Source organism: Pundamilia nyererei, unplaced genomic scaffold (assembly GCF_000239375.1).
Source record: "Pundamilia nyererei isolate P.nyererei 1_Seehausen unplaced genomic scaffold, PunNye1.0 scaffold00028, whole genome shotgun sequence".
Classification (NCBI taxonomy): Eukaryota; Metazoa; Chordata; class Actinopteri; order Cichliformes; family Cichlidae; genus Pundamilia; species Pundamilia nyererei.
This window is the reverse complement of record NW_005187429.1, coordinates 4,985,205-5,005,813: the sequence shown is the minus strand read 5'-3', so window position 1 is coordinate 5,005,813 and position 20,609 is coordinate 4,985,205. Positions and strand designations below refer to the sequence as shown.

Sequence of the window (20,609 nt, the reverse complement as noted above, 5' to 3'; positions counted from 1 at the left end):
GTGTGTGAGAAAGAGAGAGATCTTAAGAGAGTTTTAATTTGTTGATGTGGAAGTCATCATCATTTGGGACTGGCAGATTAAGTTGGGATCACATTTTCTTACTGTAATCTATCACTCAACTCTTTCCAGTCTCTCTGTTTTGAGCTATCTCAGTGCGAGTGTGCGCGCGTGCCTGTGTGTGCACGCTCTCTCAGGTGTAATTACCTGCTAGCACATATCCATTTTCCCTTTTAATGGATGGGGAGAGGAGACACACAGGAAGAAAGGGAAGTAGAAAAATGGAGCATGAAAGAGATCTTGCTGTCTTTTCTCGCTTCCATGTTGACAACAGCGTGCGCACACACACGCTCTTATGTAGAGAAATTAGTTCTTCTCAGGCATTTCCAGATGGAGTTGCAATGAAATTCCAGGAAGTGCGTCTATGTCCGAACTTTTTATTCAGGAAAAATGGTGTCCTGCGATCCATTGTCTTCTCTGTGTTATAGGCACGGGTGCTTACATAATGAGCCTTGACCTTGACTGCACCTCTCTCTTTATTTCTCTCTCTGGTATCTTATTGTTCATTGTATTGTATCTCAGTGAAAAACAACACATGAAGAATAGATACTTGCAGCACACAGTTTGGAACAACGCAACGGTCTAAGGGGTGTGTGAGAACAAACATGCAACTAATGTAGCAGTGAAACGGTAGTGACTCCATTGACTATACAAATTAAAAATTACACATCACTGTCACTTGGTTATGTGTGCAAATTTTTGACACTGTTACATTTTATTGATAAAATAGTTATTTGTAGCCCTGCTTTCACTCAAAGTGGATTAAATTAAAAGTTAAAGTCTATGTGTCTTGACTAGTTCTGAAGTAAGTATTGTTATCTTGAACTGACTGGAGTGAGTACAGGTAGACCTTACTATTACTGGGTTACTTGGTTTGACCCCCTTCAAAACAGCTTAAATTCTTCGTGGCACAAATTCAAATGTGTTTTAAAATTGTTGCTTCACAGTTGCTTCACATTTATTGGCTCTTGTTCCACCACATCCCAAAGGTGCTCTTTTGGATTTAGATCTGGTGACTGTGGAGGCCGTTTGAGTGCAGTGAACTCACTGTTTGAGATTATTTGAGCTTTGTGGGGTGGGGTTTTAACCTGCTGGAAGTAGCCATCAGAAGGTGGGTGCACTGTGGTCATAAAGGGATGGACATGTGTTGTCTAACCGGTACTTTGAAACAATCCCTCACACCATGACACCATCACCAGACCCAAACATTGATACAAGGCAGTATGGATCCATGCTTTTGTGTTTAAGGCAACTTCTGACTCAGCAGTTGAAATCAGGACTCATCAGAACAGGAAATGCTTTAAAAAAAATCTTCTCTTGTACAATTTTGGTGACACTGTGTGAATTAGATCCTCAGTTTCCTGTTCTTATACAGCAGGGTGGCACCAGGTGTGTCGCTGTAGCTCATCTGCTTCAGGCTTCAACGTGTGGTTCATCCACCTTGTAGGAGTCTGACCATTCTCTTCTGACCTCTGAAATCAACAAGGCATTTTTGAAGGAGACTAGAGAACTGCTGCTCACTGGATATTGTCTCTTTTTCTCTGTTTCTTGTGTGGGAAAGTCAGCAAATCAGGAGTTTCAGAGATATTTGAAGCAGCCTGTCAAGGACCAGCAACCTTGTCAGATTCAAAGTCACTTAAATAATCTTTCTTCCTCATTCTGAGGCTCATTTTGAACTTCAGCGGCTTGCTTTGACCATGTCTACATGCCTAAATTCATGGGGTTGCTGCAAGTGACTGGCTGATTAGAAATTTGAATTAATAAGCAGTTGAACCGCTGTGCTTAACAAAGTGGTTTGATTAGTCTACTTAAAATCAGGCTCACACACATTCTTTCACACACATGTTCTTGTACATATTAGGCTAATTACTCCACACAAATCTACTGTCATGCAAGTGCCCTTGATTGGACGTATGAAATTAGACTAAATGTTAGACCCAGAGAATTATCATTATTCTGTTACAGGAAAAAAAACTTTGTTTTTGTTTTTTTTAATGGGAATTGATTGTAAAGATATTTTAAAATATTCAACTATCACAGGATTTGTTAAGTTTAATAATTAGATTACTCCTTATTTAATTAAAGTCTGTTTTTCTCTCCTCTGTCTCTCAGAATATGACAGACACCTAGCAGCGGCAGTGTCTGCAGGGAAAACCATGGCGTCAGCCTACCTGGACCCCAACCTGAATCACACCCTCCTCGAAGGGGCCAAGTCCCGACTGAGTGCGGGGGGATCGGACCGAACCATGGCCGGCTCCGTGGACAGGGTTCTGAAAGTCTGCCATCACTTTGAGAGCAACACAGAAAATAGCTGCTGGTCTTCCAATATAAGATACGGTGATGCAACCGATGTCAGGGTAAGATGCTTTTTTTGTATAGTGTCACAATATTAGGGACACTTTGCCATTAGCTGAGACACACAATATTTATTTAGAGTAAGAAGTAGCCTTCACAGCAATAATACTCAGTGCTCATAACTCTCTCAGGTCAAAATGTGACAGTTGTCACTCAGGAGTACTTTTAAATTACTTTTTTTTTTTGTTTTTGTGCCATTTGTCCTCATCTCAACGTCCTAGCTGTCGGCACTGTTAAAACGGGCCCAAACGCACTGACAATATTTTGCTTGCTAATGCATGTCACCTCAGGGCACCATTTATGTGTGCGCGTGCTAGTGTAGGTTTACTTAGCAGGATGCTTTTAGATCCACCGCTGTGACGTAGAAACTACCTAGCTCTGCTCAGATTTTATTGGTCATACGTCACTGCCGATCTCCTCTGCTCTCCTTTCATCCCTCTCTACTTCAGTATCTAGGTCAGACCCCCCAGCGTTTTACATGGGAGCACACATGGCTCTGTGAGCATTATTGTGCGCGTGTGTTTGATGTCTGTCAAGTTGTTTGGGTGGGAATGTCACGTTAAATCTCTTGAAGTCTCCGACACAAACTCACGCAGACATAAACTAAAAAATCGATGGTCTCATCCAAAATGTCAGGGAAACATTGGCTGACTTAATAAAGTAAAGCTTTTTTTTTTTTTTTTTTTTTTACCAAAAAGACACAACAAAAAGTTTTTGTTTTATTTAAAACATATCAAACTTATACAGGTGTTTTTGGCACCCAGGGACAGCACAGATACATTAGAAAGTAATTATGCGTATTTTACCTTCATAGATATGAAGTATTATTTGCACAGTCATCAGTCATTTTATTTCTCTTTTTTCCTCTTTGTCTGCAGGGGATCATCCAGAAGATTTTAGACATCAACAAAGTGCGCTGGACTTCATGTTTTGGCCTGCGGCTCAGTAACGGTCAATCCAAAGACCAAGTGCACTGGCTCCACCCAGATTTGGGCGTATCCCACGTCAGAGAGAAATATGAACAAGCACGGCCAAATGAAGAGTGGAGGTGCAAGATGAAGCCTGTATTTGTAATGTTGTGATAAGAGCCACTACATCAAATTGCAAGCTAGACTGCTGTTATAAGGGACCAGACAGGATCCTCCTATTTTGGATGGGTCACATTTTTTAAATTACTGGGGGATAAACTCAGGTGGAGGAGTTTTAGCATCCCAGGGTCTTACTCACAAGTGAGGGGAAAGTAGAGCAGGAGCCTGAGACAGATTATTGCATCTTTGAAAGTGATGCAGATGCTCAGTGTGAAAGTGTCATTTTCACCTCACCAGTCAGTCTAGATTCCTACCCTAACCTATGACCATGAGGTCTGGGTAGTGAGTAAGGCAATAAAATGAAGACACAAGCAGCACAAATATCTATCTGGCCTCTCCCTTGAAGAACGGGTGAGGTGCTCAATCAGCACTGGACTCAGAGTAGAGTTGGTAGAGAAGGCTGCCATCTATATGAGGTGTTTTGTTAATGTCCTACTCAGAGGAAAGCCTGGATTAGAACCAGGATGCACTGGATACTGGATGCTCTGTTGGCTGGCTTGGGAACACTTGCCTCTGGAAAGATGTAGAGCAGGAAGCTGGGACCAGGGAGGACTGGGTATCTCTGGGTAGACTATTTCTCTCTGACATGGCTACACAGCAGAAATGGATGAAGGATTTGTGGGACTGTCTTCAGGACGGTGAAAATATTTTCGATAGTTTATGAATAAATATGTTAATACAAAGTTATGTCTAAACAGGCTTCTAACGTGTTTTGACATATTGTTTGCCATCATGTGTTTGAATTGTTGTGTCAATTGTCCCTGTTTATGTGCAACAAAACTTAAACTAAACATTATGTAATCTAATTTAAAGTTGATAAAGTTTATAACCAGAACCTCATGAGGTAGATGAGTTTTAGATGCTTGCATGTCTTAAACAAGCCCCTTCCTGGAGGATGTTGAACTTGTAGGTTATGCTTTATAAACAGTTTCCTGCTTGGGTTAGACATGAGTTATTTGGCCTTGTAAAGTCAGTAGTTTCAAAAAGGGCTAGCTTCAGCAGTCTGCCGTATTGTATTTCGAAGCAGAAGTGATTTATTGCAACCGGCATCATGAAAAATTGCGTGACCCGTCTGTCGAATTGTGATGAGAGCCCTTGTGCGCACGGTGCTGTGTGGCTGTAAAGGCTGAGTAGTTTGGATGTTAATGCTCTGGTATACATTACCTTTATTGTGGCAGTCTTAGTGCTGATTCTATTGTGAGGTGGAGACCTTTTGCTCGGTGGACATAAAGAGGGAGACAGAAACAGATGCCTGCTTTGTGTGACTAAGTCAACAACTATCTCTCTGTCTGTTTCTGCTACACTGATTTTTACAAGCACTCCTCTCATTTGCATTCTTGCATCTTGCGCTTTTGTAATCTCCCTCCGTCCCTTGCTGATTCTCCTCCTTCTGTTCACCCGCACATCTTTATATTCACATCACAAATAATCCTTACATTAGTGTAACGTAGTGATGTCTTTGTCTTCTTTCTCTCCTCCGTAGGTATGAGTTAAGAATCCGATATCTACCAAAGGGCTTTGTGCAGCAGTTTACAGAAGACAAACCTACTCTCAACTACTTCTACCACCAGGTACAAACACAAACAGATGCACAAGCACACAAGAGACACCCAGACACACAAACATATTTCATTCCCTGCCAGCAGCTAGCACTAACGCATATGGCACTACTAGAAGACACCCTGCAAGTGTGTTTTTCTTTGGATAATCTAGGTCAGCAGGATTGCCTGTATGTGTGTGTGAGCGAGATGACCCTCCATTTGTTGAGAAGTAAATGTCTTAATAAACACCTTTGCGTATTTGCATGTTCCAGGTGAAGAACGACTACATGACAGAAAACGGAGATCAAGTGGAACAAGATGTAGCTCTCAAACTGGGCTGTCTCGAAATTAGGTAACACAATGTACTCCACTGCTTTTGTTTCCATTTCTTCACATGCAGATTGCTGTTTTTTTCTTTCAATATCAAAGAATAAAAGGTTCAGTCCAAGTATTAAGCGCTCTGTTTTCTTTGTTGTTGCTGGACGAACAATTTAAAGTACAGTTTGAGTTGTTTTCTTCACCATTGCAGAATGCACAGTCTGTCTGCCCGTCAGCTACACTGATAATTCTTGCCAACATTAGTCGGAGTTTATTATTCATTGTGCAAAGCAACAGCAGTTTTTGCATTTTATTGAAAAAGAAAATGAAAAAAAATGACCTCACTCTTTCTCTCTTTCTCTCTCCAACTGGATTCATTTCTAGGAGGTTTTTTAAAGAGATGAGAGGAAATGCCCTGGACAAGAAATCTAACTATGAACTACTGGAGTAAGTATTATCTTCATAAGCAAAGAGTTCCAGGAGCACAGTTCGGCTCCCAACCTCTCTGGTGCATCAGTCCATCCTAATCTCATCATTTCTCTTCCTGGAAACGTGTTTTGAAACACCGCTTTCAGAGCTACAGATCAGAAAAAGTAGCACAGTGTATCACTTTTTGGCAGAGGAAGTTTCTCTTGACTTGACTAGAAATCTGGATTAGTGCAAAAGAAATTGAATAGATTTTAGGAAGCGGGAATGTGAGCAACTGCAAATTGAAGCTGAGTATATTTGCAGTCCTTGTTGTTACATTTACGGGTATTAAAGAGGAAACCGTTCTATGTTTTTCACTCATGTTATCTCAATGCGTTGTCCCACTGTGGATTCTCTGAAAGATGGTTGAAGAATTTACAAAGTGAACTCTAAATGAGGCTTGCCTCTAACTTGGTGTGACTCTAATGAGCTGTCCTCTTTCACTCATGTCTTTCTTTCTTTCTGCCCGTCAGCCTAACGAGCTCTCCAATTAATCCAGAGGAATGTTTTCTGTCTTTTCTTTGTCTCTTCTTCTCATTCTCTGTCTCTCTGCACCATGTTCACTTCCCCTATTTTTATCTGGTTTTCCTTCTGTGCTCTTCCTCTCTTTGTTTTGTCTCCATCGTTCCCTCGCTGCCTCTCTCAGTTGATTGGAAAAAGATGTTGTCTCATGCATATTTTAAACCAACAAGAGAGCGAGATGGAAAGAGCTACTAGGGCTTTGATACAGGAAGCTGACAGTTGGCCATCAGAGCCTGCTGGGCCCTTTATGAGCATTAAGCGCCAAAAATGTATAATGCGCTTTGGGTAATGTATGGCGCTGTTGGCTGTAGTTGGCCCATGTTGGCCACCGTTTTGGATTGCTGGCAGAAAAGGCAGAGACTTCTGTTCATCTTTTAATTAGAGTTTTTCACCTCTGCTGCTTCTTTTTCATCTTCCATTAGCAACATTATAACAAGTATAATTATCAGGTTTCTTTGAAGAGATTTCTTATTTGACACCATTTATGCCCAATCAGAAATTCACATATTTTTGGAAACTTTACCCTTTATGTGTTTCCTTTTGTACATATTTTCCCTATAAATGGTGCCGAGTATTCTATGGCTTGACCTGTAAAAGGTCTCTATATTGATTTTTTTTTCTCTTTACATATACAGTTGAGATCTGAGAGATCTTACATCTATCAGTGGTCTTTGAAATTCTTCTACATCTTGATTCAAATCCACACGTGTAATTTGAATGCATTGGATGTAGTTGGAAAAGGCACACATCTGTCTTTAGGTTCTAACAGTTGGTGTCAGATGTCAGAAAACCAAGGAAGGATGTGGAGATAAAATTGGTGAAGAGCTGGTGAAAAACATAAGAATGCCCAAGAGCATGAAAGTCGTCATCATTCCCAAATGAAAGATGTTTGGACCACCGAGGGCCGTCCTAGATCACACAATGGCAGAGTCCGGCCCCAGGGACTGAAATGGCACCAAACCCTCTTAGCATGGTCTGCTAGGGAAGCAAAATGATCCCCCAAAATAAACAAGAGGCTGCCTTATGCTCAGGAAATTTAGGGGAAATGACAGATGTGGGCCTTCAGTGCGGTTTGATTCAATTTCAAATTAGTGTATTTGATCGGTGGCCTCTGTGTGTGGCCATATGAGACAACTGCGACACAAGATGTAGGCTAATCTAGGTGGGCTGGTGTCGTTTTTACATGGAGTTTTCTTTTGTGTTGGTTTTATTTTTAGTCATCAAATATTTGGCCTTCTGCTTATTTAATCTAAGTCAGTTTGGCTCTCTGGGGAGGGAAGAAAAGTTGGAAGTCATTATCCATCAAAGCCTCATGCAGTCATTGTAGCCAGAGGTGCTTTAACTCGATATTACTTTTGAGATTGCTCTAACACATTACACAAATGTAAAAAATCGAGTAGGTCTGCACTGTAAGCGTTTTCTCTCATTGGAGCCACAGAACATACAGTAATGTTCATGTAAACGGTCAGCTGGTTGCAGTTGGCTGTCATCTTTGTGGAGCCCGAGCAGTGCTGTTTAATCAGTGGGCTTTTGTCAGGGCTCGTTCTCTGAGGTCAGCTTGATTATATAATTTCTGTCTGTGTGTATTTCTCGTTGCTCCTGTGATGACATGCCTTTGATTTTGAGAGAACCGTTTTAGAGAGGAGTTTCTTTCATGGTCATTTTCTAAAAGAAAGTTTAACAATCTGGGAGAATTTCTGAAAACTACATTTTTATATTTTTAATTCCTGTTTCAGACTTTTTTTTATTTTAATTCTAATTTGACATTTGACCTTTATTGGGGAAACAGGAATAGGAAAAGGGGATGCAAGCTTCCAGCCTTTCTCCCACTCTCTTCACTTGTCTTTTCTCCTGAGGGGTATGAGTCATTAGCCAACTTCCTGTTAAAGCTCTGCTCATCTTTCTTTGTCTCTGTGGTCACCCTCTGTGCAATTCTTCCTGCAACTCTCTCTCCCTTTCTGCCTTCATTGGTTTTCTCCAACCCCATCTTTAAAGGAAAAGATGAGTAGTGTGCTGTTGTCAGCACTTAGTCATCGCTTTCGGTTTCTTGTCTTCTCTTGCCTGACAATTTAACTGTATCTGTCTGTGTCTGCTTTTGGCAATACCCCAGGAGAGGATGAAACACGCATCTGAGATCAGATAAAGACAGAAGTGCTTGCCAATTAACATTCTTCTTTGTAATTACACCACGATAAACATTCTGATGTTTTCTTCCTGTCTTTCTTTTTTCAGGAAAGACGTTGGTTTGAGGCGGTTTTTCCCAAAAGACCTGCTGGATTCAGTTAAGGTGGGTTTCATGTCCGTGTGGAGAGCTTGAGTTCAAAAACAAGGTCAAACTATTGATCTTGCAAACTTGGGGGCTTTACACACTGAAGGTCACAAATTTGTGCAAATATTTTTCAGAATTATTTTTCCGAACCAAACTCGATTTTTCAGATCCAAATAAACAGATCTGACCAATCAGACCGCTGCATCTGGCAAAAAGTGGCTCAAAACGTGCAATGGTACTGAATATACACTGATATACGTCAGACACCCAGCTATACACTGCTCCAGGGCAGTTAGGTCTCTGAAATTGTATTTCTCTGCCTCCTCACACGTGGTCCCAAATATGTATGAAATGGTCGTGATACAGCTTCAACTCCTGGATCTAAATCTCCTTGCAGGTTCCTTCTCGTGAGAATTGGATGAACCCAAAATTTTCTTGTTTAGAAATATCAGGACCTTAATGTCATTCCCATTTTTGACACGTTTTTTTTTTTTTTTTTTTTGAGGACAGATTTTCTGCACAAACTCAGTGTGTTTGGTGTGGATATTCGTTACACTGCAAGTCTGGATGTGAAATATTGTGTATTTCCGCTGGTATTGGAGTATCGGTGTGTAGTTTTATTAGCAGATTTCTAGTAGCTTCATCTTAGATTTTTCTAATGAGTTATTTGATGTTATCAGACATTGTGAGGTCCAGCAGATTAAATGTGAAGCAATCTAAGAAAATAGAGAAACATTAGAAAAACATTCATAAATTATCAAGTAATGTGATGAATGTTGTTTTTAACCACAAAGAATAATTTCTGCTAGGTTTACACTTGCTCAAGTATCGTATACATCCCAGTATACAGTTAACCAAGTAGTCAGCAGTTATTGAAACTACTACTGCGTACTGATGTGCTACTCAATGATTCAATGAGGTCAACTTACCGAAGTAACAGGAAAGTATGACATATTGTGTATTATAGTTACGGATTCCTGTTTCTTTGAGAAGACCTTTTGGTTGGCTGGTCGTATGTGGTGGTGGTGCTTCTTGCATATTGAGCAGCGTCTGCGTCAGTGATAAATTTACGGCACGTGTTTATGAGAATGGTCTTGGTGTGTGTGTGTGTGTGAGAGAGAGAGAGAGTGTGAAAGGCCCGGTGACCCGAAAAGGTCTTGATGTCAGCAGGCGGGGAAGACAGATGCTCTGCAGGAGAGAGAGAGACCGTGTGTTCATTCTGGTGTATGTCTGTGATGGGTATGCGTGACCCTCGGGTCATGTTTAAACCCACTTTCTCTCTCCAACAATGAAAAGGGAGGGGGAGGTGTCAATATACATCTCCTTCACCCCCCCCACCCCACCCAAAAAAAAGAAAAGAGGTCTGTCAAGCCTTGTTGACTCCTCTCGTCTCTTTTTCTGCTCCTTTGGCAGACGTCACAACACTCACTCCCAAGAGGTCTGTTTTATAAGCCGCGAAGAGGCGCACAGTGACACACATGTGCAGTCAAACATCAGTAAATTGACTCAATTATAAACGTCTCCACAGAATATTTTATTGCAGTGTTTATAATTTGTGTGACCACCTGATCTTAATTGATGCATAGCTGAAAGAAAGGACTGTTTACTTCAGAGAGACGGAGAGAGCTGAACAAAAACAAACTAATCAACAGAAAATGAATCTCTGGCTAATTTAATACCTGGTAAATGTTTTCAGTCTTATCCTCACTGTAAGAATGTTTCAATAAATCTTGGGGGGGAACTACTTTCTGTTGAATAAATCAGTCACTTAGTAGAGGGGGGAAACTGGGGAGATCTTAAAAAAATACAAAAAAACATCAAAACACACAAAAAAACATAAAATATATGTAAGCTTGGTAAGTGGCTGCCACGATTGGTCTTTTAAATACCATTTTGTTTCTTGCAGATTAATCACATTTTTGACTAGTGTTGCAGTTCTGTGTTTAATCATTTATATAATATGTACTGCCAGTTAAATGCAAGAGGAGCTGTGGCACGCTCACATGCTGCACATTTGTGTTAGTGTTTGTGTGAAACACAGAGGGAGCGAGCACAGCTGCCATTTAGGTTTGTGTTGTTCACTCTGGTGAAAGAGAACTGTAGTCATTTAATGAGATTATTCTCCCTGAATGGACTCTACTCACTCACACACACACACACACACACACACACAGATAGATAGACACACACACAGACAGACACACACACACACACACAGACAGACACACACACTAAACCCAGAGCAGATGGCCGTGATAGTAAACAGTGACTGATGTTATAAAGAGCAGATTCTGTTCATTCACATTGACTGGCCGGGCAGCAGGTTTAGCAAAGTTGACCTCTGGGATATTTGAAGATCAAAGTTGACCCGGGCTGAACGATTGAAACACTGCCGCACACTTTATTAAGGATTGGTATGATAAGGTTTCAGGATAATATAACAAAACCTATGATCATATTTGCAATATGTTTAGTAGAAGAAATAAAGAACTTTAGTTGGAAAATTCTTTGACTTCTTAGCGTGTCCGTAAAAACACGTTATTATTTTTAATTCACTGATCTGTATACTATAATACATGACAATGTAGTCATGAGTATATGGTGTATGGTAAAAATGTGACTTTAATATTAAGATTTAAAGTTCCAACAAAATATGTACTCCCACAGCTGTGTTGGTTACTCCTTGTTAGTACTGGGTTGGACCCCCCTTATGCCCTGTGAACTACCTCAATTGCTCATTACATAGATTCAACAAGGTGCTGGAAAGTCCTCAGAGGTTTTGTTCCTTATTGAGATGATGATATCACACAGTTGCTGCAGATTTGTCGGCCGTATATCCCCAAGGTGCTGTATTGCATTGAGATGTGGGTACTGTGGAGGCCACCTCTGTACAGTCATTTTAAAAACACAGGTTTGAGATGATTTGAGGTTTGTGACATGGCATGTTATCCTGCTGGAAGCTGCCATCAGTTGCTCACGCATGATAACTGTTATTTTAGGAGCAATAAAGCAACTTTTTGTTGGTGAATCAGTCGTGCTTCGCAGGGACGAAAAGAAGAACTTTGTATCACAGATCGTGCGTATGGCCAGACTGTTGTGATGCTTTGCTGTGGAAAAACCAAATAGACTAAAATAACACTAAACTGCTCCCAGTGACTGCTAATGAAGTGAACTAGTGTCAGCGAATTGATTGTTTTGTGCGTGTGTAAGTGGGGTGTTTAGATGCAGGTACTAGTGTCCTAATTGGTCAGCCAGTTGCTATAGAGACAGTCAGTGTGTTGATGAAGGAGCTGATAGCCACTCGTGGTACTTCCTCTCAGGAAGGGTGGACACTTTGGACGGACGATATCTGTGTGTTTATGCGTATTTGTGTGGTGGAATTCTAGGAATTAAAACAGTGATCCTATCTGGAGCATGAGGAACACATACTAGCTTTTGTAATGACATCTGCTGAAAGGACACATGAACACAGGGACTGTGTGTGTGTGTGTGTGTGTGTGTGTGTGTGTGTGTGTGTGTGTGTGTGTGTGTGTGTGTGTGTGTGAGAGACAGAGTATTTGTGGGTTTACTGTTTCCTTCAGGCTTAAGTAAACACCTGGCATCAGGGCTCTGTGTTGCTGCAGTGAAGTTTATATAATACAGTTTTTATTGACAAATCAATAATATTAAAGTAGCACTAAAATGAGTTAAATATTAAATTGTTATATGAATATTTCTGTCCTGAATATTTATTTCTGTTTTATAGTAAATGTTTAGTGCAGACAAATGTGTAATACCAAGTCATTCAGGCTGCCTGAGATCAGTCCGTTGGGTGTTTTTGTCCAAGTCAAGTTTGCAGTCGGTTAATCTAATAAATTCTTAGTCATTAAACTTATAATGTGCAGAATGCCCCTAATTGCTATTCTGTTTTAAACCTATGCATGTTCCTCTTGCAAGCCTGCTAAATACTCATCTTTCTTCCATTGATATATAAAAAGCAGTTCATAGGATTGTCTGCATACTGAATGTGTGTTAATTTATTTATTTTCCTAATTATGCATTCAGTGTGTGCGCGCAGGACAATATGTTGTCCATTTTTGTGCCAAGAGTGTCAAAGAATAGAGGATTAAATAGCAGAATGATCCTCCTTGATGTATTTCTCTCTACCATCTGTCTGCTTTGTGTTGGTGACATAAGAGATCAAAAAATTCACATGTGAGGCTGTGATTGTAATGCCAGCAGACCCACACGTCCTTCAGCAAAATCCACTCTGTAAACCTGTGTAAGATACAATGTACACTGTAGATGAATGGGCAGACTGTTTGCTGTTTAACTGAGTATATTTTTTCCATTTTTTGTGCAGGCTAAAACGCTTCGAAAATTGATTCAGCAGACATTTAAGCAAGTAGCCAACCTTAATGATGAGCAGTGCATCCTGAAGTTCTTGGAGATACTTGCACCAATTTACCGCTATGACAAGGAGTTCTTCAAATGTGCCCTTGGGGTAGGTTGAGTCTGCTGCTCAGTTTCACTCTGCCACGCTGCCCTCAGGGAACGCTGCTTTTCCGTGTTAGGTCGACCCCTTTTGGTGGCGTCAGGCTTTGCATGTATCCAGCGAACAATACCTGCAGACATGTAAGGCAGAAACATGGTTCTTACACAAGTCAAGCATCTGGACGGATGACAAGTATTGAGACTCCCTTCTAGAAGGGCTTTGATGCTGTCCCTACTCCCTTTCCTTGCTCATGTTTTATTTTCTGTAATTTTCTCCTGGCCTGCCCTTCTCCCTCCTCCCGGTCTGTCTCTTTTAACTTGCATCTCATCCTCTCTTTAACAGTCCAGCTGGGTGATCCAGGTAGAATTAGCCATCGGGCCAGAGGAAGGAATCAGCTACCTCACTGACAAGGGGTCTACGGTGAGTTTCTACCAAGAACATAAAGTAAAACTCATCCAGGTTTATTGCACTCTAGTTCATGATCAAAGAAAACTAACGAGTGTAGTTCACATGTTTTACTTTAATTTCTTGTGTGTGTTGCTCTGTCCTCAGCCCACCCATCTAGCAAATTTTAATCAAGTCCAGTCCATCCAGTACTCAGCTATGGAGGAAAAGGACAGGAAAGGCATGCTACAACTGAACGTAGCCGGAGCTGCTGAGGTATCACTACCCTCTCTGTTATTGTGATAAACTATGGAAAACTTGACTGTTGGCAAATAACAATTTTTCCATCTTATTTTACATACATGTAGTTAAAAAAGATCACATTTTGTTATATAATCATCCATCAACTCTTTATGAGCTTTTTATGAAGAAAAATGTTTGCTTGAGTCTTGTGAGGTAAGTAGAAGGTTTTAAGGTACCTTTTTTTCTTTGTAGGTGATATTTTACTATTGTTTCACTTGGCAGCGTCATTCTGACCTCTAAAGATCAAAAGCTATTTTCACTGTGTTGCTTAGTTTGTCTACAAGAGTGGTTTGGTTTACTGTTACTTATATGATTTGATGTACTCACATGTAAGACACGCATGTATGATGAGTTTTTCTTGAATATAAGGGCCAGCTGAAAATTTCTAGTGATTTTCTTTGTTTGTGTTTATGTATGTGTTTGAAATAATAGCTATCTGTAACAGGCCTACTATGCTGTCTGTCTGTGTTTGTGTAGCCTCTCACAGTTACGACAGCATCTCTCACCACGGCGGAGAACTTGGCTGACTTGATTGATGGTTACTGTCGACTCGTATCCATGGAAACTCACTCCTTCATTATCAGAGTTCAGAAAGGTAAAGTTTGATTGCTCCTATATGTCAGTTAGGCTTTTTTTGTTTGTTTTTAAATTGATGGTATGAAACTTTTCTTCTGTGCAAAAATGTATTTTCTTGGGTTTGTAGGGATAGAACGGTAAAAATAGAAAATACTTGTCCTTACACTGCTGGATGTATTTCAACAATTTCTGTTCTCATGACATTTGGTTTTCTTTGTGCTGTGCATACAGCCATGTGTTATGTGAGTGAGGACACATTATTCATTGGAAATTCATATTTCTGTCCTCTAGAGGGAGAGAGAGCGCTGCCTTCCATCCCAAAGTAAGTACAGACCTCATCCTTGGTATAGTTATATATATATAAAAGGAAAGAGTTGCCATGTTCCAAGATCAGTAACTGTATTTTTCTTTTTTTCTGTCAAACTGACCATGTGTGGTTTGGAGCCCTGATGACAGAGTTTTACTGAAAATAAAAGGCCCATAGCACTAAATAATGTGCATGTAGAGACTTGTAACTTGATATCAGAATAAACCACAATACTATATTTACATCAAATTAATTTCCAGGGAATTGTGGTTTTGAGAATTGAGTATTATGTAAGTGAACACAGACAAGAGCATTTCTATTGTAAAGTCTCTGCTCAGTTAAAATTCAGAAGAAAGTGACTGCTGATAGTAAAGTTCAGAGGAGGAATACAGAAGCTGCAGCGAATTCATTCTTTTACTTTTATGCCCGGTTTTGGTTTGGGCTGCATTTTTTGTTTTGCAGTTCCGGGAAAGAACCTTGTAATTTACATTTTCACTGCAAATAGAGATTTTGAATTAATTCAAATTAAATGCGTGAAAGCTTTCGTACGCTTTGAAATGACAACAGTGAACTATTGTTTTCTTGGGCTTTGTTGTTGCTTTTTTTTTCTAATGCACTTCCTTTCTTCCATTTAATCTAAAATGATATAACTAATGGCAAGTTGTGGAGAATTAGAGGGAATATGGGGACCTTTAAAAAGTTTGTGAACAGAAAAAAACTGAACAAAAACCCTCAAATGTATTTTTTCCCCCCAATAAATGAGCCGTTTGGGTTTTTTGATGCACAACTTTCCTAATGCCCACAGCGTTTTATTTGTTTATCTGTAGCTGTTGCAGCTGGGTAGATTAGCATGATTATGTTTATCTATCAGCTGTTTAAATTCAGCCTCCAGCAGTTTATCTTTGTTTTGGTCATTTCAGCTCAAATCTGTCCCGCTCTCTCTTTTATCTTTCTCCCACTCTGTGGCTCTGGTCAAATAAGGATATAAGTTTAGGAGCCAAATATTTTCCACTTAGGGTTTTTAAACACTCTCGAAGTCTCCTCCTCTTGCTTTCATTCGCTCACTCCCTTTGCTCACCCACCCTCTCTTTTCCCTTCTGTCTGTTGCTGTCTGTGATGTAAAAAGATAGTAGTAGAGCTCAGCTGATATAGGAAAAAGAAACCACGGCAAAAGGAGAGAGACAGTAAGGATTAGTTTACCTTTGAAGAGCTGCATGTGTGCAATGCATGTGGAGAACAGCTTCCATCGTTTCTCCTTTTCCTTTTTTTTTACCGTTAACTTTAAAAATCGCTGATATTGATGTTATGGAGGCATAAATGTAGTTAGTGTATTTTTGTGTGTGTGTCTGTGTAACTGTTGTCTGATTTGCTCTTGGCTCCTTTTCTCTAGACTTTCTAACAGTGAAAAAAAGTTAGAAGCAGTCCGGAGTGGAGTAAGAGCGATCTCTGTCTCAGGTAAGATACAAAATCAAGCACACTCACTCACAAAGAGGCAGTTTTAGGAGGAAGATGAGCAAGAGTCTGCTCATCTTCATCGAAGCTTCCTCGGCTCCAGCTGTCTTCCTGTTGTTTCATAATTCAGCTTTTTGTTTTTTCCCCCTCTTACTCATTTTCCCCATCATAATCTCATTGTTTTCTCCTCTGTTGGGACAGCTTCTCCCTCTCTCTCCGTCATCCACTTTGTTCCTGCTTTCTTTTGTTTACATCTTCTCCCCTCATCTTTCTTCACTCTCTCACATCCATTCACTCTTGTTTTCTCTCTCACACTCTCATCCTCTCCCCCGCCCTATTGGCTGAAGATCTTGTGACATCGATGCCTCCTAAGCCAACCAAGGCGCGGCGTTTCCTCCTCCCCTTTGTCTTCTGTTCAGATTCGCCGCCCAACGGTATCCTCGGCTCTCATTGGACAGTTAGCAGAGGAGCATATCCACAAAATTGTGATGTGGCAGAGTGAAATTCCTGATTTGATGACCACGCTTACTGAATAACTTCACATAAGGACACACAGACAGTCTTTACAAAACCCACAGTACTGAGGAATGTTAATTAAAATGTTACAGTAATAATATGTGGGTTGTTTAAGTGATTTATGGTACTCATTTAGTGCAGGATGGGTCCAAATATTGACTCGCTCTTGGTTCGTTTTTTGTGGGGAGAGTTTTTCTACATTTTAGATCTAAAGTAAAAAGTGATTTTATGGCTAAAACACTTTCTGCTCCATCACAATCTGTCCCCTTCTGCTAAACTGTCTTTGACTTCGTTGCTTTGTTGCTTTGACTCATCCAGTCTTACACAAACACACACACACACACACACTTTAACCACAATAACAGGTTATGCGATGCTTTGTAACCACACCAATGCTCACTAAAAATAAAAGACTTTAATACAAATTAAAAAACGATTGGACAAATATCTCTGCCTGAGGTTTGTGTATGTTTTTGATGCATTAGGAATTTATTTCGTAGCCATTAGTAACCAGTCTTTACCCCTTACAAGTCTAATGAAGATGGATCTATTCTGTTACTTTCCATCATGTTTTTTCCCCCTATTGTATTGTTGTGAGTAGCAGTAGCATGTGATGACACACAGAGTGAATTGTTATTTCAGGACTCCAGTAAGCACATCTTGCTGGTGAGGTCACAACTGTGTTGTTTTTCATGAATGTTGCGGCCCAAAAGATTTATCATCTGATATGGACAAATCCCAAATGTACACTCACTGACCACTTTGTTAGGTACAGCAGGTTGGTTCCAGACTGGGCCTCTTAAGAGCTGCTTTAATTCTTCACGGGATAGATTCAGCAAGGTGCTGGACACATTCCTCTGAGTTCATATTAATGTGATCATGTCAAACACTTGCTGCAGATTTGTGAGCTGCATCTCCCATTCTGCCACACTCCAAAGCACAAAGGTGCTCTGTTTGCTTGCTTTTGTGACTGTGGAGGATATTTGTGTACAGTTGTCCCTCGTTTGTCACATTAGTTACATTCTAAAAATAACCCGCGATAGGTGAAATCCGCAAAGTAGCCAACTTTCTTCTTTACAATTATTATAGGTGTTTTAAAGCTGTAAAACCCCTCACTACACACTTTATACCTTTTTCTCAGATAGGCACGAACATTCTCTCACTTTTATCTCTTGTTTAAACACTCTAAAAGTTTCGTCGACATTGTTGTGTTTGTTGGGGAGAAAACTTACAAACATGCAGTACAGCACTTCAGAGTCACACTGCTAGTGATCGAAGATTTATGTAAATTTGACAAGCTGAACGCATTTTGTACTGTACAGGAGACACGGCACGAGATTGATTGGCAATGGTCTACAGCCAATCAGGATGCAGAAGACAATGCGCTGTTAAAAAAAAGAAGGAAAAATTGCACACAAAAAAGGTGAACCTCGTTATAGTGAGGGACCGCTGTACAATGAAATTGCTGTTATGTTCAAGAAACAAGTTTGAGATGATTTGAGCTCTGTGACATGATGGTTTATCCCGCTGGAAGCAGCCATCAGAGAATGGTTATACTGTGGTCATAAGGGAACAGACATGGTCAGCGACAATATTTAGTTAAGCTGTGGGGTTTGGTACTAAAAGGACCACACTGTGCCATACAGTGCTATACAAGACAAAATGAATCCATGCTTTTATGTTGTTTACACCAAATTTTGACCCAACTGTCTTAATGTCAGCAGAAATTGAGACTCAGCAGAAAAGGTGAGTTTCCTGTCTTATGTTGGCCAATGCTGGTGAAGTTGTGTGAACTGTAGTGTCAGTTTCCTGTTCTTAGCTGACAGGAGTGGCAACTGGTGAGTTCTCATGCTGCTTCAAGGTTTGACATGTTGTGCATTCAGAGATGCTCTTCTGCATACCTTGGTTGTAACCAGTGATTATTTGAGTCACTGTTGCCTTCTTATCAGCTTGAAGTAGACTAACCATTCTCCTCTGATCTCTGGCATCCACCAGGGATTCTCAGTCAGTGAACCGTCACTCACAGGATTATTTCTCATGTTCAGATCATTCTCTGTAAAGCCCGGAGTTAGTTGTTTAGGGAAATCCTAGTAGATCAGCAGTTAGCAAAATACAACAACCGTGACACAATCAGCATCTCTTAAATCACTTTTCTACCACATTCTGATGCTCAGTTTGAACATCTGCACATCGTCTCGATCATATATGCATGTATAAATGCACTGAGATGCGCACATGTGATTGGCTGATCACAAAATGATCATTAACGAGAAGTTTAACAGCTGTACCTAAATAAAGTGGTTAGTGAGTGTACATGAGAGATGTTGCCTGGTTCTTGGAACCATTTAGAAACACTGTCATCTCATCTTTAAACCAGCACAGCACCCTCCCACATGGTTGTTTCCAGTACTCTTAGCACTGTCTGTAGCAGAGTAGCGTATAGCAGAGCAGTGTCAACAAGTCAAGCTGCTAACTGTTTGTTCAATGCTAGAAAGTTACTAAACACTCATCCCTCATTTTCCTTTAATGCTAATGCTTTTAGCAACATGGGGAAGCTGCTATACTAGAAGGACTCATGGATTTTATTGGATGTTACACATCTACCAGAATCCCATCGCTCTATTCTGTGTACGTGTCAGTTGCGTGATATCCTGGATGGGTCATAATGCTGACCTCATGTCTCCAAGTGTCGCGTTGGCAGCTGTCATCAGTAACTAAAAAGACGGCTCGGAGAAACGAGTGTGAGAGTCTGGACAGCAGCTGCTTCATAGCCGAAACCTTTAAAAATCATCCAAACTTTTCCAAATGTGATAAACAGACCTGATAAATGCAACGCTTGGAATTTCAAGCTCAGCGTGTTTTAGTAAAACTCACAAAAACAGCTTGTAAACTTTTACTCTCTTATATGCATTCAAAACTTTTCCACATTTCCCATTTAAGAAGGAAAAAATGTGAAAAAAGCCAAAAATAATAAAGCGAAAAGTTGTCACTGGGGGCGTTCTCTTGTTCTAAGAATTGAGTGAGAAAATGAGGCATGTGAGAAACCTTGATCAGTTGTAACTGCCTGCTCACTGTAGCCGTTCTTCCAATGAAACTCGCATATTAAACACAGCTGCATCCCCTGTCTGCTCACTGTAATTAACTCCCCAGCTCACATGCTTACAGCTTGACACACAGAACATACTTTATTGACACCACATTGGACTTATTGTCACTGTTTTCTACACATGTGTATTTTAACTGTACATGAGCCTGCACAGCATTAATTGAAGGAGATGTTAACGTTGCATTTTTTCCCCCTTCATTAGATTTTGGATTTTAACTAACTGCCCGCTGATTGTTTGGCTTTGCAGATCCTGCAACATCACCGTGTTGTTTCATGGCATGTCATGCTCTAACCTCTCTTCTCTCTCTCTCTCTCTCCTCTCTGCTCTGCCTCCTGCTTCTCTCTCTCTCTCTCTCTCGCTGCTGTTTGTCGTCCTCCTTCTCTGCTGTCCCGTTTCCTGCATGCTCTCCTGGACCCTGCAGAAGATCTTAGTGGGGATGGTAAAGTTATACTGTTGTTTATAATCTTTTGTTCTTATGTTCCTTCTTCCTAGTCCTCCTCCACCAAAACACTGCACTCTCCTGGGAAAGGGGAGTGCAGTGTTTTTGGTGGAGCACGTTGTGGTGGTGTGAGAGAGAAAGTGTGTGTGTGAGTGCGGTATATGTGCTTTGTTGTGTGAATATTGTGTAATGTAATTTTAATACAAAATGATTGGATACATGGATAAATAACCTGTAAGCAAGAGTAGCATGCGATTTTATTATTGCATGTTTAAGTTGAGTGTTTGTGTGATTATCTCCTATTATTGTCTTCAAAGCCGAATGTCTGCTTTCATCCGGAAGGGACACCAAAAACAGAATTTGTGTATTCAGTGGTGTTTTCTCTTTACGGGAACGTCTGCAGCTGCTTCTCTCTGTCGTTCTCCACACACAC

The 20,609-nt window shown here is 40.5% G+C and overlaps 1 protein-coding gene across 8 annotated transcripts in view; it reads left to right on the top strand.

Annotated features, from left to right (window-relative positions):
- Positions 1 to 20,609, top strand: part of ptk2aa (protein tyrosine kinase 2aa) — a 64,147-nt gene that overhangs the window by 23,567 nt on the left and 19,971 nt on the right. For 5 of the 8 annotated variants that reach the window (XM_013909639.1, XM_013909638.1, XM_005728532.2 and 2 more), the window contains 13 exons: positions 2,170 to 2,414; positions 3,291 to 3,460; positions 4,984 to 5,071; positions 5,314 to 5,393; positions 5,744 to 5,806; positions 8,582 to 8,636; positions 12,961 to 13,101; positions 13,435 to 13,512; positions 13,645 to 13,752; positions 14,257 to 14,374; positions 14,647 to 14,677; positions 16,053 to 16,117; positions 20,159 to 20,176. In XM_013909639.1, coding sequence (XP_013765093.1) covers positions 2,214 to 2,414; positions 3,291 to 3,460; positions 4,984 to 5,071; positions 5,314 to 5,393; positions 5,744 to 5,806; positions 8,582 to 8,636; positions 12,961 to 13,101; positions 13,435 to 13,512; positions 13,645 to 13,752; positions 14,257 to 14,374; positions 14,647 to 14,677; positions 16,053 to 16,117; positions 20,159 to 20,176 — 1,216 coding nt within the window. In that variant the 5' untranslated portion in view covers positions 2,170 to 2,213. The remainder of the gene's footprint in view (positions 1 to 2,169; positions 2,415 to 3,290; positions 3,461 to 4,983; positions 5,072 to 5,313; positions 5,394 to 5,743; positions 5,807 to 8,581; positions 8,637 to 12,960; positions 13,102 to 13,434; positions 13,513 to 13,644; positions 13,753 to 14,256; positions 14,375 to 14,646; positions 14,678 to 16,052; positions 16,118 to 20,158; positions 20,177 to 20,609) is intronic. The other 3 variants (XM_013909637.1, XM_013909640.1, XM_005728533.2) reach the window with 1 other exon arrangement.